Source organism: Erinaceus europaeus, chromosome 9, assembly GCF_950295315.1.
Source record: "Erinaceus europaeus chromosome 9, mEriEur2.1, whole genome shotgun sequence".
Classification (NCBI taxonomy): Eukaryota; Metazoa; Chordata; class Mammalia; order Eulipotyphla; family Erinaceidae; genus Erinaceus; species Erinaceus europaeus.
Genome location: NC_080170.1, coordinates 79526784 through 79542371, shown reverse-complemented (window position 1 = coordinate 79542371; position 15588 = coordinate 79526784). Strand labels below are relative to the sequence as shown.

General features: G+C 40.6%; 1 protein-coding gene across 1 annotated transcript in view; it reads left to right on the top strand.

The window, feature by feature from the left end:
* The window catches only part of LOC103122519 (protein mono-ADP-ribosyltransferase PARP14-like), a 72933-nt gene extending 70479 nt beyond the window's left edge, over window positions 1-2454 (top strand). The window contains exon 17 of the mRNA XM_060197108.1: window positions 2143-2454. Within this exon, the coding sequence (XP_060053091.1) occupies window positions 2143-2432 (290 nt within the window). The 3' untranslated portion in view covers window positions 2433-2454. The remainder of the gene's footprint in view (window positions 1-2142) is intronic.
* The last annotated feature ends 13134 nt before the right edge of the window (window positions 2455-15588 follow it).

Below are 15588 nucleotides of genomic sequence, written 5' to 3'. Positions count from 1 at the left end.
GGACCAGACAGAAAGGGAGAAGCTGTTACTGAAGGACATTCTTTTTCCCATGCAAGTACATATATACTCACATACTTACTCCCCAACCTCACCACACACACGTACTCTCTCACATACAAACCATAAACACACACTCACATATTGCCTAATTTTCCACCATAAACTCAAAGTTTTTAAAAGGTAAAAGGCCTCCAGAACTAGACCCACATACTAAGTGCTAGAAAAAAAAAAAAGGTTAAAACCTGTGGCAGAATCCTGAGAAAGGAAAAGCATCAAAATTAATGTGACATAGAAATGTATAGTCTAGGGAGTTGGGTGGTAGCGCAGCGGGTTTAAGCACATGTGGTGCAAAGCACAAGGACCTGCATAAGGATCCCGGTTCAAGCCCCCGGCTCCCCACCTGCTGGGGAGTCGCTTCACAAGCAGTGAAACAGGTCTGCAGGTGTCTATCTTTCTCTCCCCCTCTGTCTTCCCTTCCTCTCTCCATATCTCTCTGTCCTATCCAACAACAATGACAACAACAATAATAACTATAATAATCAAACAACAAGGGCAACAAAAGGGAATGAAAAAATAAATAAAATTTTTTAAAAAGAAATGTAGGGTCTAATGGATAGTGAATTTAAAATAGCTGTTATGAAAAAATTAGATATGTCAAATTTACTCTAACATAATATAAAACATTAATGAAAAAGTAAAGGCAATGTAGAAACAAAAGAGTTCTTCACCAATGCAATTGAAGTTATATAAAAAAATCTAAATAGACATGGTGTAATATGGAAAATATGGAAAACACCAACAATAAATTCACCAGAAAGCATAACAAATAGGCTTGACCTTGTGAAGGAAAGAATCAGTGAAATTTCAGATGAAATTCCACTAATGTTTCAAGTGGAAGAGGAGAAATAAGATTAAGGAAAAATTATGTAAGCCTATAAGAAGTATCAGACTCCATAGAAGAAGAAAGATTCCATGTATATGAGGAGGTAAAGAGAGAGAACAAGCAACAGAAAGGAACAAAGAGCATTTCAAGGATACTCTAGGATAGTTCAGTAATGCAAATTAAGAAAAGAAAGAAAATCATATAATCACTTAAACAGACTCTGAGAACAACATTTAATGATATTCAAAAGATAATAGAAAATATTCAACATCTCTCAATAAACTGAGAATAGAAGGAGCATATCCAATGTATGGGACCTTTAAGTAATCAAAGTAGGAGCTAAAAAGTCAGACAAAAATAGTCATTAGGCTCTTAGAAAAATAGGATGTTTGTCAGAGGAGGAAAAAAGTATAAAGGAAGTCAATCTGATAATGAGAACAGCACTAGAACTTGGTGTGAGGATACTATGAAGCTGCCACACATATATCGGTGTGAAAATGTGCTTTACACAAAATTTTATTATATTATAAATCAATGATATTTTAAAAAGAGGATTTAGAGTGATACCAGAAATTACTGAATCATATGACCTGACCTGTTGGTAACTGAACCTTAGCCTTTTGGTAGGTAAATTATGTCACCTACCAACTGAGCCGTTATCTCTTTCTCTGACTCCCCAATCCATCTTAATTTTTCTTGCTTGGCAATACTCCAGGCTACCCGACACCTCAGTTATCTACACCCAGATGTAAAGGTAGGATATCTGCTTTTAATAAGACAACTGCTTTATTACAATGGGAGGGGAATGGTTATAGCTACACTTAAACATACTATTTACATGCTCTGACTAGTGTCCAACTAGAATCTGACACTCCAGATTCAATCCTCAAAACTAACATAAAACAAAGCTGAGCAGTACTGTGGTCTAAAAAAAATAAAAGTAAAGGGCTGGGAAGTGGCATACCTGGTTAAGCACACACATTCCTAAGTGCAAGGACCCAGGTTTGAGCCTCTGCTCCCCACCTGCAGGGGTCTTCTTCATGAGTAGTGAAGCGAGTCTACAAGTGTATCTCTTTCTCTCCCTTTCTCTATCTCCTGCCATCTCAATTTCTCTGTCCTATCTAATAAAAATCAGAAATAAATGAAAAAAGGAAAACACGGCTGCAGGGAGCTATGGATTCATAGTGCTGGCACCAATCCCCAGCAATAACCTTGGTAATAATAATAACAAAATAAAATCCTTTGTTTTCTCCTCACAGCTGTAAAATATGGAAAAGGAACATATTTTGCTGTCAATGCCAGTTATTCAGCAAATGATCTATACTCCAGACCAGACATAAATGGGAAAAAGCATATGTATTATGTCCGAGTACTTACTGGAATGTACACACGTGGAGATAAGTCATTACTTGTGCCTCCTCCAAAGAACTCTGAAAATCCTACTGACCTGTATGACACTGTCACAGATAATGTACAAAATCCTAGTTTATTTGTGGTATTTTATGACTATCAATCTTACCCAGAGTACCTCATCACATTTAAACAGTAACATGTTGATATCCATTGCAGAATGCATAGTCCATTGCACATACCTAGTTATAAAATAAGTTTTAGCTTTTCCCTCCATTTATCAGTTCTTTCTCTCTCTGTGTTTCTTCCTTCCTTCCTTCCTTTCTTTTCAGATCAAATGATATTTGTCACTGAAATCTTTAACTTCTTTCATAACTGTTCCAGTATGTAAATTTTACAGTTATTTTTAATCTAAAGAAATGTGACACCCATTCAAGTGAATATTTATCTGTGCCATTACATAGTTAATTTCATAATATTATTTCATAATATTTCATAATTTCATAATATTTTTTTAATACTAGCAATAGAGTCTGTCACTTCTATCTTCTATCTGTCACTTCTGTCAGATCTGGGCAGTGATGCTCTCAGTTAAGTGCATATGTTACCTTGCACAATAACCCAGAATGAGATAATGTTTTTGTTAATATTTATAGTACTGGTTATGTGAGTTAGATTTTCCCTCTAATCAAGTGAGGACAATAGATACTGAAAACTATGAGAATAGCTTTCTCTAACAAATGATGGAATGTTCACTTCTTAGGAACATCTTATCTTTTTAAAAAAAAAATTATAGGGCATTTTTAGTAACTAAGTCTATTTATATTGTCTGAGGATAAAAGGAGAACCCCACCCCCGGCTCTGGATCATACTTCATTTATGTTTTCCTTTCTGCTTCTAGATTGGTGCCTTTTCTTTTTCTTCTCTTCATTGACTTTCTGGCTAGAATAACCTAGGTGGATTTGCTCTTCAGGGCCCTCCGGATTTGCTCTCCTGGCCCTCCTTTTCCCACCTGCAGAGGGAAAGCTGGAGTGGTGAAGCATGTTTGCTGGTGTCTATTTTTCTCTCTTTCAATGACTCCTCAATCCGTCTTAATTTTTCCTGCTTGACAATATTCCAGGCCACTCCTGACACCTCAGTTATCTACACCCAGATGTAAAGGTATCTACTTTAAAAAATATATCTACTTTAAAAAAGACAACTGCTTTGTTACAATGGGAGGAGGGTGGTTATAGCTACATTTAAACATACCATTTACATGCTCTGTTTTTCCAAAAGTAGCAGCAGCAGTAGAAAATGGTGAAGTGACCCTTTACAGTTTTTAGAAATCATACAATGTTTTATATTATATAAAGAACATTAAATCAGCTTGGACAGAAGTGACAAAAAAGTTTATGTAAGACATATGGAAAAAATGCCTAAAATGTTTTGTAAATAATTTCAAAGAGTTTGAGAAAGATGGACCTATTGAAGTTGTAAATGAAGAACTTGTGGAATTTACGTAATTTAGATGTTGAAATGCAAGATTTTGAAGACGTAATGGAATTTGTTGAGAGAGAGCTAATGAAAGAATATTTAATAGCAAGAAGAACAGAATCACTTGGGAGAAAGAAAGAATTGAAGAACACAGAAAGTTAACTCAAAAGTAAATGCTGCTATGTTAGAGCCAGAGAGCATGGACCTAAATGTTGACCAATTCACAAAATTAGGACACCAAATAAATGAAATTTTACAATGCTATCATGAAATTTATGAAGAAAAAAATTGTGACATAAACAGCACTACTTCTCTAGAATTCCATGCAGGACACCTACCCTTTCAAGTCTTCCCATTTCCTTACCATCATTTCCCTTGCCTGGGCCTTACACAACTCCTGTTAACCTTGCAGATCTCTCCAGTGATGACCCTCCAACCCCTAACCCCAAACTACTGAACCATCCATTGAAGGGTTCAGTGAGTAAAATGTGAATTATTCTGAATTTCTTTGGCACATTATTTTTATAATTTGCTGGCTATTTTATGCTGTGATATTTATGTAAAATTTTTATCAATTAAAGTTATTAGGTTTAAATATATATATAGATTTATTTAGATTTTTATCAGCATAAATATAAAAGAAAACATTTGTTCATTGGCTTATTTTTTCTATCTATACTTACAGAAAACATGCACTGGAATTATGATATAAATAAATAAAAGGCTGAGGAGATAACACAATGATTATGCATAAAGACATTTTTGCCTAAGGCTCTGAGGTCTCTCTTTTTTTCTTTTTTGTTTTCTTCCTATTTATCTTTATTTATTGGATAGGCACAGCTAGAAATTAAGAGGGAAGAGGGAGATAGAGAGGGAGAGAGACAGAAAGACACCTGCAGCACTAATTCACCACTCATGAAGCTTTCCTCCTGTAGGTAGGGACTGGGGGCTTGAACATTATAATGTCCTTTCACATTGTAATGTATGCACTTAATGAGGTGTACCACCACTCAGCCCCTGGATGCTCTGAGGTCTAAGGTTCAGTTTTTGGCACTATTATAAGCAGTGCTCTGGAATCTGACTCTCTCTTTCTCTCTCATAAAAGAAATAAAACAATTTAAGAAAACAAATAAATGGATCTCTGTAGAAAGTTAATGAACAGAATGGAGAGAACATTCATTTTTAGTTGTTAATACATCAAGTGAGTTGTTTTTGACAAAGACCCTCACCTTCCACATATGAATTCACATTTTTATAGATTTAGCATGTGTCAGGCACTATTTTATTATTATTTTTTTATAAAAAGGGAACACTGACCAAAAACCATAAGATAAGAGGGGTACAACTCCACACAAATTCCCACCACCAGAACTCTATATCCCATTCTCTCCCCTGGTAGCTTTCCTATTCTTTATCCCTCTGGGAGTATGGACCCAGGGTCATTATGGGGTGCAAAAGGTGGACTATTTTATATCTCTTCTGGTCCACTCAAGCAACACAACTACCCTACCAAGGTAGGTACAGTTTTAGACACTGTTATACAAGTGAGAGAATGTAAGTTTGATGAGTGTTAGGAATATTATGCATTATTGACTGTAAACAAGAGGAAGTCTGGGGTAAACGGACATGATTAGTGGACATCAGCCATCATTAGCATATGGCAGAATTCACATACTATGTAACTAAAGGGATTTAAGGGAAAATCTGCTGGAAATAGTTCTCTTTTATTCTCTGGCCTCTTTGCCTCTCCCTTGCTGTTTCTGCAGCATAGCTCTCTGGCTTGCCTCTCCTTCCATCCCTCTGGGACACATGTGTCTTGGAAGCTGACAAAAGAACAAAAGAACAAAAGAAGCCAAAGAACACGTACAATTAGGGTTTTATGACCCACGCTGGCCACATGGCTAGTTAAATCTTTTCCTCCTTTTATCAATTTCATTACTGTGGATTTAAAAACATAATAAATCTGGATTACTGTGGATTTAAAAACATAATAAATAAATTATTGAATAGAGACAGAGAGACATTGAGAGGGGATAGGGCAGATAAAGAGGGAGAGAGACAAAGAGACAACTGCTTCACCACTCACAAAGCTTTTCCATCTGCAGGTGGAGATTGGGGACTCAAACCTGGGTCCTTGTGCACTGTAACATGTACACTTAACCAGGTGTGCCACCACCCAGCCCCCTCTGCTGATTTTATAAACCCCAGCAAAAAGAACCTTTTTAAAAAAAAAAATGTTTATAGGATGAAAATAAGTATCCATCGAATTTAGACAGCTAAAGAAGTTCAGAACTAAAGTCTGCTTAATGGCAAAGCTGAAGTGAAAAATGTTAAAGTCTGGATAAAAAGGTCATGTTAAAAACACCATTAAAGAAACTAGAGGTTTTGGGAATAGAAAAGATTAAGAATACACTTGAAGGCAACAGATGAGCAGTTAAAGATTGGTATTGTTTAACTCTTACTGTTGAAATCATTTCCTTTGCTTCATCTTGGAGGAAAAATGAACATTTGTCATGGAAAATGGGAGATTGTGCCAATAGGACAACTGTCCTGTAATTTGTGATTTTCCTAATAAAGCAATTTAAAAAGAATACACACAATAAATGTATCAATGTTTTAAAAATGTCTGTATAATTTCAGAAACAAGGATGATGTTTCACAATAGAATGAGCAATCCAGAGGCCAGTCATCTGTCAGGGCTGTTGTAGAAGAAATATTGACACAGAGAGTGGAAAGGGACTCTACTTTGACATTTGCTCTAATCTCCAATTAAGCTTTCTCCTAGCAGAAATTAGCCCTTTGAGTAAAGCCCAAGGCCTATAATTCTCCTCTAAGCCACTTAGTACAGCTTCCAGTCACAGGGGTCCTTATGCTCCACCTCTGCCAAAGCCACCTCTACTGAGGAGTAAGCAAAGTTAGTCTGAGAGAAGGATGGAACTGCCAAAGAAGGGAGTGAAATGCACAAAGACGTTGGTGAGGGAACAGAAGCAGTGCTACCAAGCCCTCAGGTTAAATAGCACAGAAATGCAACTACACTCTTTGGCTACAAGGTACAGGTAAAATTCAGTTCTCAGATTGAAGAGATTTGAATTTGGGGTACTACTGACAGCCATTTTAATTGTCAAGTTTAACTTGTAACTGGTAACCAGAACTAAGCAGAGGATTGGAGGGAAGGGACTTCTTACAGAAATGCCAAAATCCTAGCACTAAAGACACTGCTTTAAGAAGATATGTAAGCGAGAACTGAGACTTCAGCAAGAAATAAAGACAAATAGGAACCAAGAAATGGACATTTCCAATTCAGACGGTGTGGGAGGAACTATAACACGAAACATATATGGTAGAGCAGGCCAGGCCCAACACAATTCTCCTGATGTCACTGGACAAGGTAAAGACTCCACATGCCATCACCAGGGTCCATTGTGTGCCCTGCCAAGAAAGAGACTGAAAAAAATCACTAAAAATCCTATCTTTAACTCAAATATCCACCAAAAACATAGACTACATAAATTGTAGCATAAGAAAACAAAACTAGAGAAAGATAAAGATGATCCCACTCATAAACAGAAGTTGAGAAAGAATAACAGAAAGGGAAACTCAAAGCAGGATTAGACTGAATTTGGAGTAGGGCACCAAAGTATAAACCCTGGGTTGAGGGTGAGGGTGGATGTTCAACTTCATAGGGTGGAGGTGGGGGTGGGATGGGACACAGTCTTTTGGTGGTGGGAATGGTGTTTATGTACACTCCTATTAATTTGTAGTCATAAATCACCAAGTAATATGAGAGGGGAAAAACTGATTGAATGCCTCAAACTTTTTTTTAATATTTATTTTATTTATTTATTTATTCCCTTTTGTTGCCCTTGTTGTTTTATTGTTGTAGTTATTATTGTTGTTGTCGTTGTTGGGTAGGACAGAGAGAAATGGAGAGAGGAGGGGAAGACAGAGAGGAGGAGAGAGAGATAGACACCTGCAGACCTGCTTCACCGCCTGTGAAGCGACTCCCCTGCAGGTGGGGAGCTGGGGTTCGAACCGGGATCCTTATGCCGGTCCTTGTGCTTTGCACCACCTGCGCTTAACCCGCTGTGCTACAGCCCGACTCCCTGCCTCAAACTTTTTAAAGTACAGACTTGTTGAGCTGCGCCGTGGAGAAGAGAGAGAGGAGATCCGGAGCAAAGAGGGAACACAAATCTTTATTTGCGCTGGCACCTCAGAGTTGGGTGACAGAGAAGCATCTTGGGCCACATGGAGGTAGAAAAAATGACCGCCTCATGTAGCAACCTTCCTTGCTTCTAACCACCGAAGTGAAGGGCCAGCAAGAGAGTGAGGTGTGGAAGAAGGGCTTTTATGGGAATAGCTCTCACGAGAATTGGAAGGGGGAGGAGTAACCATAGCACTCCAGGGTAGGATAATAACTCTCATGGGAATGGGAAGGGGGAGGAGTAACCAAAGCACTCCAAATATCGCAGGGAATAGACAATGCCCTGAGGGAACAGGCACTCCGAGAATGTTACAACTCTCGCTGGAACTAGCAATAACCTGAGGGGACAACATGGCAGATGTGACTGCAACTGCACAATTTCCCAGCATCTCCCCATTTCCTTTTATCTAATGGCCACAGTATAGAAAATTTAGAGTGGAGATGGCTTAAATGTTTTTAAGGAATGCCATACTCAGGTGGGAAGATGTAGAACGTTTTTGTGGGGGAGGGAAGACTTACATGGTCGCCAACCTTGTGAGATTATGTGTCCCCCCTGTGCTCAACCCCTCTGTAGAGAGAGAGACTTACCTGGAAGGACTTATCTCATAGGTTAAGCTCTGCCAGGCTCCACCATCTCCTCACAATTTTTCTGCATCTTTCCCTATCTTTCTATCTAGTCATTGCATTAAGATTGGTCAATGTCTGTAAAAGACTCCATCTGTGACTGAGGAATAGTGGTGTAGGGGTGAGCAGAAACCTTTTGGGCATAAACCTGAATGATATAATAAAACGGGAAGGGACAAGTAGGGTAGCAGTAAAAGCCAGTGTGATGTCAAGGGAAGGATTTGTGCGCAAAGGAATGTTCCCTGTCTCCAGGGGAGGGGGGGGAAAGGGTTCGTAATAAGGAGGTGTTTCCTGCCTCAAAGGGAAGGACCTGTAGGAGGGGGGGCATGGCCCGCCAAGCAGAGGGGCTATTTGGCATTGTATAGTCCTCAAGGCAACAGTCTGTAAAGTCTATGAACTACTCAGGGTCAGTCTATGAAAAAACAGCAGCATGAAGGGAAGGAAGCTGCTGTAAAATTGTCTAAAGTGTCCAAAGGGTATACCAGCAAGTCCAATAGAAGTCTCAGTCCAAACTAGGTGACTGGGGGAGAAATGGCAGGGGATGAAACACTGTATGAGGAAGGTCAGCCGCTGGAATTCTGCTTTTCTGTAGAGAGTGAGCTGGAACCACCAAAATGTGACAAGGAAAGCAGAATCCGGAAAGGCAGACAGGCAGTAAAAAAGTTCTGTCCTTGTAGTCTATGAATCAGATTCTTCAGATCGCGTCAGGTGACATCTAGGGTTTCGGGGGGTGCGCCACTGTAGTCGTGCCATCTAGTGGGTGATGTCAGGGTGTGTAGGGGTCCAGATGTTTTTTTCCGGGATTCCTGTGAAAGAAACATAATCATATGAAGAGATGATTCTTCAGATGAAGGCTTGATAGCTGTAATCACTTATTTGTGAAAAAAATAAAACTTGTAACAACTTAGAGGTTTACTATAATTGATACTTGATGATTATAATTGGTTTAAATATCTTTATGATTTTGTTTAAAGGTCATCTAATGTGACCTCTCATAGAAGGCTCTATGGCAGGATCTTCAGACCAATTTTTGTTAAAATATATATTTTGATTTTTTAACTATTTTTACTTTGGACTACAAACAGACTCAGGTTACTTAGAGAGTTAATGCATGTTAGTGACAATGGTTTTAACATTTACAGTGCCAGACTGATGCCAGATCTGTTGTGGATTAATTTTCACAAGATAGTTTACAGGGCACTTTTGGGGGCTCTCCAAAAGCACCCTGTATAGAGAATTTGCATTTTAGTTTGGGGGATATATTGTCACGAATATTTAGACTTTACCTTAAATAGTTAGTTACTTTTAGCAAATTAATTTTACCTTGCCTGGTAGTAATGTAGCTTCAAGGTTACACTTTTAACCGTTAAGTTAGTATTTACCAAACTCAAAATATACCTATAAACATTTAGTTATAACACACAGGAGGAGAAAAACTTTTGTTATAAAAACATATCATTTTAAAAACAAATTTATATCCGTCTTTACTTACACAGTTTAAGACTAAGCACTTTACATATATACCAAGACTTATATATAAAAATCAAAAGAGAGAAAAAAATTTTTTTTGGAATGTTTCTGGATATCTCCAGAAACTTTGCCTGCATCTAGCATTTTTATATAAAGTCAATTACCTTTTAGAGTACTCTGAGCAGATGGGTCATACAAAAATTTTTGGTCATTCAACACACTCACTCACAAATCACAACTGGCCAGTCATAACATAAGACATCCAGAGTAGGAGAGAGGGCTCTGTGAGCCAGATTTTCCAGATTCTGCCATATTGTATTATGTGTCCTGGGATTTATCCTGCATCTACTCCTCTTGTAGTATTTCTTGTTCTTCAGGGATAGCAGTGCCATCATGTGGGTATTGTCGGATATGGCAGGCAGGAACCCAGACAGGTTTGGAGTAATTCTGTGGAAAAACACATGCAAAACCCCTCCCCATGGTCAATAGGGGGTCAAGCCCTTTCCAAATTTTATCGAGTGGGACTTTCCATTTGACCTTTCCATTTGACCTGGGAGGGTAGATGGTATTTGCCAGTGAAGAATAATAGGAGGTAGGTCCGAGTTATTGTAAATATTAAAGAGATTTAATGTAGTTAAGGCTTTTGCTAGCTGGATATTGGGGGGTACATTCCTCCTTAATCTTTATTCAATTGAGCCTTAAGGGTTTGATGGGCCCTCTCGACAATGCCTTGTCCCTGTGGATTATAGGGAATGACTGTGGTATGAGTAATGTTCCAGAGGGAACAAAAATCTTTGAATTGTTTGCTGGTAAACGTAGGCCTATTGTCAGTTTTCAGTTGAACATGTGAGCCCATTACAACAAAACAGGAGAGCATATGGCTTATAAGCTTTTTAGAGCTTTCTCCCATCTGAGCTGTCACCCACATAAATTTAGAAAAGGTCTCAATTGAGACAAACACGTATTTTTGTTTGCCAAAGTTTGGTATGTGGGTGACATCAATCTGCCAAAGAGCATTGGCTTATAAGCCTCAGGGGTTAACCCCAAGAGTTTGAATAGCAGGTGTTTTTATGAGACTTTCACAGGAAGAACATGTAGCAAGGATATGTTTCAACTGTGGTAAAGGAACATCAGGAAATCGAGCTCGAAGGCCTTTAAGATTAACATGGGTTAGGAAATGAAAGTCAGCAGGATCAGAGACAGAGACTAGGAGAGTTCCTGTGGAGGCAAGGCTGTCAGCTGTAGCATTCCCTTCAGACAGGGAACCAGGAAGAGGGCTGTGGGGCTGAAGGTGTTGAACATACAGTGGTTGGGTTCGAGAACAGAGCATAGAGGTGATTTGAATCAAGAGAGGGGAAAGTGGGTTATCATCAATTTTCACATAAGAATGAGCAAACCATGGAAGTAAGTATACACACTGTCAGAAAAAAGGTTGAAGGATACTGGTACAGCTTTTAATGCAAGAAAAACAGCATAAAGTTCTTTGTACTGAGGGGAATTATCAGGAAGCTCAGTAAAGAGAGGTTTAGGGAATTGCTTGTCTGGGCAATATTTAAGGGCAGCAGCTCCCTTTATTCCACCATCAGTGAAGACTGTAGGAGCAGAGGGGATGGGATCTCGAGAGAAAAGTTTAGGTACTAGTAGAGGCAAAAGAGGTAAAGAAGCTATCAATTTATTAGAAGGAAAATGGTTCTCTATTTGTCCTGGAAACCTCACGAAGCTTATGGCAAAATGGGAATGATGGTGTATGAGCCACTATGTATCTGTGAGAGAAAAGGGAAGAATAATTAAATCCAGTTTTTTCCCTAAGACCTGCACACACCTATTTCTTCCTTGGTGAACCATGAATGCTAACACATCTATCTCAGTGAGGAGTCTTGGAGCTTCGCCTACTGGCATGTGAAGCCATTCGAGAGCCCCATGGTTCTGCCACAATGCTCCCACTACTGTGGGGGTGGACTTAAAAATTAGAAGGTTTACCGAGGAGGAGGAAGAGAATCGAACAAGGTGCATGTCCTGGAGGGCTTGGTTAACCCTTTCCAGTGCCAAGGAGGCCTCAGGCATTAACCTACATTTTGAGGAGGGCTGTTTGTTTCCTTTTAACAGGTCAAACAGTGGTTGGAGGCAGCTAGTAGGCAGATAAAGATACTGTCTAAGCCAATTTTGAATTTCCAAGAAAACTTTGTAAAGAAGCAAGAGTGAGGTTAGAAGGAAAAGTAACACTAGGTTTTAAGGGACAAATTTGAGTTAGAGAAATCTCTGAACCTAAGAAAGATATTGGAGGAATTAGCTGTATCTTCTCAGGAGCTACATTAAGGCCACTTTTCTTTAAGGCAGGAATGAGAAAATCACATAGGGCACAGAGATCTGTATCTAATTCTCCCCATATTAAGACGTCATCCATGTAGTGAAAAACATTAAGGCCCTTATGAATATATGGGAAAAGGGCAGATTTAACAGCCTCTTGACAAATTGCAGGACTATTGGCCATGCCCTGGGGCATCACTACCCATTCAAATCTTTCAGCAGAGCTAGTGTTATTAATAGAAGGAACAGAGAAGGCAAAACATTTACAATCTTGCGGATGCAAGGGGATAGAGAAAAAACAATCTTGTATATCAATAGCTATGATTGGAATTCCCAAGGGAATTGCAGAAGCAAGAGGCAAACCCCTTTGGAGGGAGTCCCAGACCTGCATGGTTTTATTTACCGCATGGAGATCTTGGAGGAGGCACCATTTTCCTGAGCGCTTTTTAATCACAAAGACAGGAATATTCCATGGGCTTCTGGGATGACGAATGTGTCCCAAGGATTACTGCTCTCAGACGAGCTCTTTTAAAATTTTTAGCTTATTCCTAGGCAAAGGCCACTGTTCCACCCAGACAGGCTCATTAGAAAGCCAGTCTAAGCAGGGAGTTTGGTTACGAACAGTGGCAGTTAGTATTCGGGGTGCTGATTAGATCTAGTCTCGCAGGAGCGGGTGTTACGCTCTGCAGAGGCATCTGTGGACATCCTAACATCAAGACATTCCAAAAGATCTCTTCCCAGTAGGTTGGTGCTAATATCAGCTACCAAAGGGCAGAAGTGTCCGGTAGTCCCCTCAGTGTCTTCCCACATGAGCGAATCTCATGTTAGAAAGGCTTGGGTCAACGCTCCAATTCTGTGTAAACTGGGTCCTGGGAGGAGTTCCCAATTTTGGGGAATCTCTGCTTGCCTTAAAATCATCTTTTCTGTCCCCGTGTCAATCAGACATTTAAAAGGAATATTGCCAATCCTTACTGGCATAGTAGGGTGACCTCATTCTAAAACGGGAGTGGTCCACAAAATATCAGGCCCCAAATTTGTACCATTCAGGGGCGTGCCATATTTATGAAACTTAGACAGTGGCGGGGGAGGCAGCATAATGGTTATGCAAACAGACTCTCATTACTGAGGCTCCTAAATCCCAGGTTCAGTCCCCCGCACCACCATAAGCTAGAGCTGAGCAGTGCTCTGGTGTTTCTCTCTCTTTCTCTCTCTCTCTCCATCTCTCTCTCTCTCTGCATCTCTCTCAAAAAAATAAAAAATAAAATTTTTTAAAAAAAAGAAAGAAAGAAACTTAGACCAACAATCTCTCTTCCAATGAAAACCTTTCTGACATCTAGGACAAGGTGTTCATGGCCTCTGGCTCCCTGACTAAAGTTGGGGTTGCCCTGACTGGAGGCATGGTTGCCCTGACTGGAGGCATGGTTGCCCTGACTGGAGGCATAGTTGCAGCTTATCTGGACATTGGTTACGCCAATGCCCTTGGCGACTGCACTGAAAGCAGGCCCCGTTTTGATTATGTAGGGTAGCTGCATAAGCCTGTGTCGTAATGAGTGTCCCATAAGAGCCTGGTCTAAGTTTCTGTGTCGCTAGAATCCAATTATCTGGCTGTTGGTGTTTAAGACTGAGGCATGCCTGATGGAATTCTGGAATCATGCCATCCCAGACAATAGAACGCAGGAGGAGAGAACGAACTTCAGGATTATAAATCTTTCTCTCTACGGTTGACTGCACCCTGGAAATGAAGTCAGCTAAGGATTCATCGGTTTTTTGGTGAATGGAGTTAATGGGGACAGAGGCCTCTCCTGTGGATGGGGTTAACCTTTCCCACGCTTGTGTTGTGCAGATGCATACCTATTCAAAATAACCGGTTGAAACTTGGCTTCTGCCTGCTGAATTCCAGTTTCAAACTCTCCTGCTCCAAACAATGCATTAAAATTCCATTCTAGCTGTTTGTGACTATTTTTCTGGGATTGTTTTGAGCATTCATCATGAAAGCATGCCTCCCATTGCAGGTAGAGGGGGTCTGGGAGCACAGCATGAGCTAAGTCCCTCCAATCTTGGAGGGTATTAGGGTGCTGGAAAAAGCCTCGTAAAACTAACTTGGTCCATGGGGCATGAACCCATCCTCCTTCACTACCTGCCTGAGTTCTCTGAGTTCTTTGGAGAAGTATGGATGCCACAGCTGAGGGTTTTGTCTAATGGGGGCCATATTTACTGGGAAGGTGTGGACTTGGTTTGATGACGTGGGTGAAGGAGTCATGGAAGTGGAAGCTGCTGGGGTAGTGGCTGCTGGGGTAGCCACCGCCGGAGCTGCTGGAAGAGAACTCTTGGGGCAAACTGTAGAGGAATTAGGGTGGTTAAGTGCTGAGAACATCTCTTTTAACATTTGTATCTCAGACTCAAGGTCTCTTAATGATGAGGTATCAAAGGGGGGAGGAGTCACAGAAGTGGAAGCCACTGTAGTGACTGCAGGAGAAACCGAACATGTGTCTGTGGAAGCAGAACTCTCGGGGCAGATAACAAAAGGCTTAGGGTGTTTAAGCGCCGAGAACATATCCTTTAACTCTTGTAACTCAGCCTCAAGGTCTCTTAACCTTTTGGCAGGATGCCTTATACATATCCTGAGAGTTGCAACCATAGCCAAGAGAACCCACGGTGCAGCTCCAATTAAAGCGTCTCTGAGATTGAGAGCCTGTCCCATGAGAAAAGAATAGAATGTCTGGGACGCCTCCTCATAAAGTGGAAAAAATCCCATGGTGGGGGGAAACGCAGGGCCGCAGAGTTAGGTAGCTGCCACTTACCTGTGTCTGGGCGACCTTTCTAGACCTCAGGCCGGGCCACCCAGTGGGGCTTGAGTGCAGGACACGTTGGGCGCCAGGTGTTGAGCTGAGCCGTGGAAAAGAGAGAGAGGAGATCTGGAGCAAAGAGGGAACACAAATCTTTATTTGTGCTGGCACCTCAGAATTGGGTGACAGAGAAGCAGCTTGGGCCACATGGAGGTAGCAAAAATGGCTGCCTCATGCAGCAACCTTCCCTGCGTCTAACCACTGAAGTGAAGGGCCGGCAAGAGAGTGAGGTGTGGAAGAAGAAGGGCTTTTATGGGAATAGCTCTCAGGAGAATTAGAAGGGGGAGGAGTAACCAAAGCACTCCAAATATCGCAGGGAATAGACAATGCCCTGAGGGCACAACATGGCGGGACAGGCACCCTGGGAATGTCCCAACTCTCGTGGGAACTAGCAATAGCCTGAGGGGACAACATGGCAGATGTGACTGCAT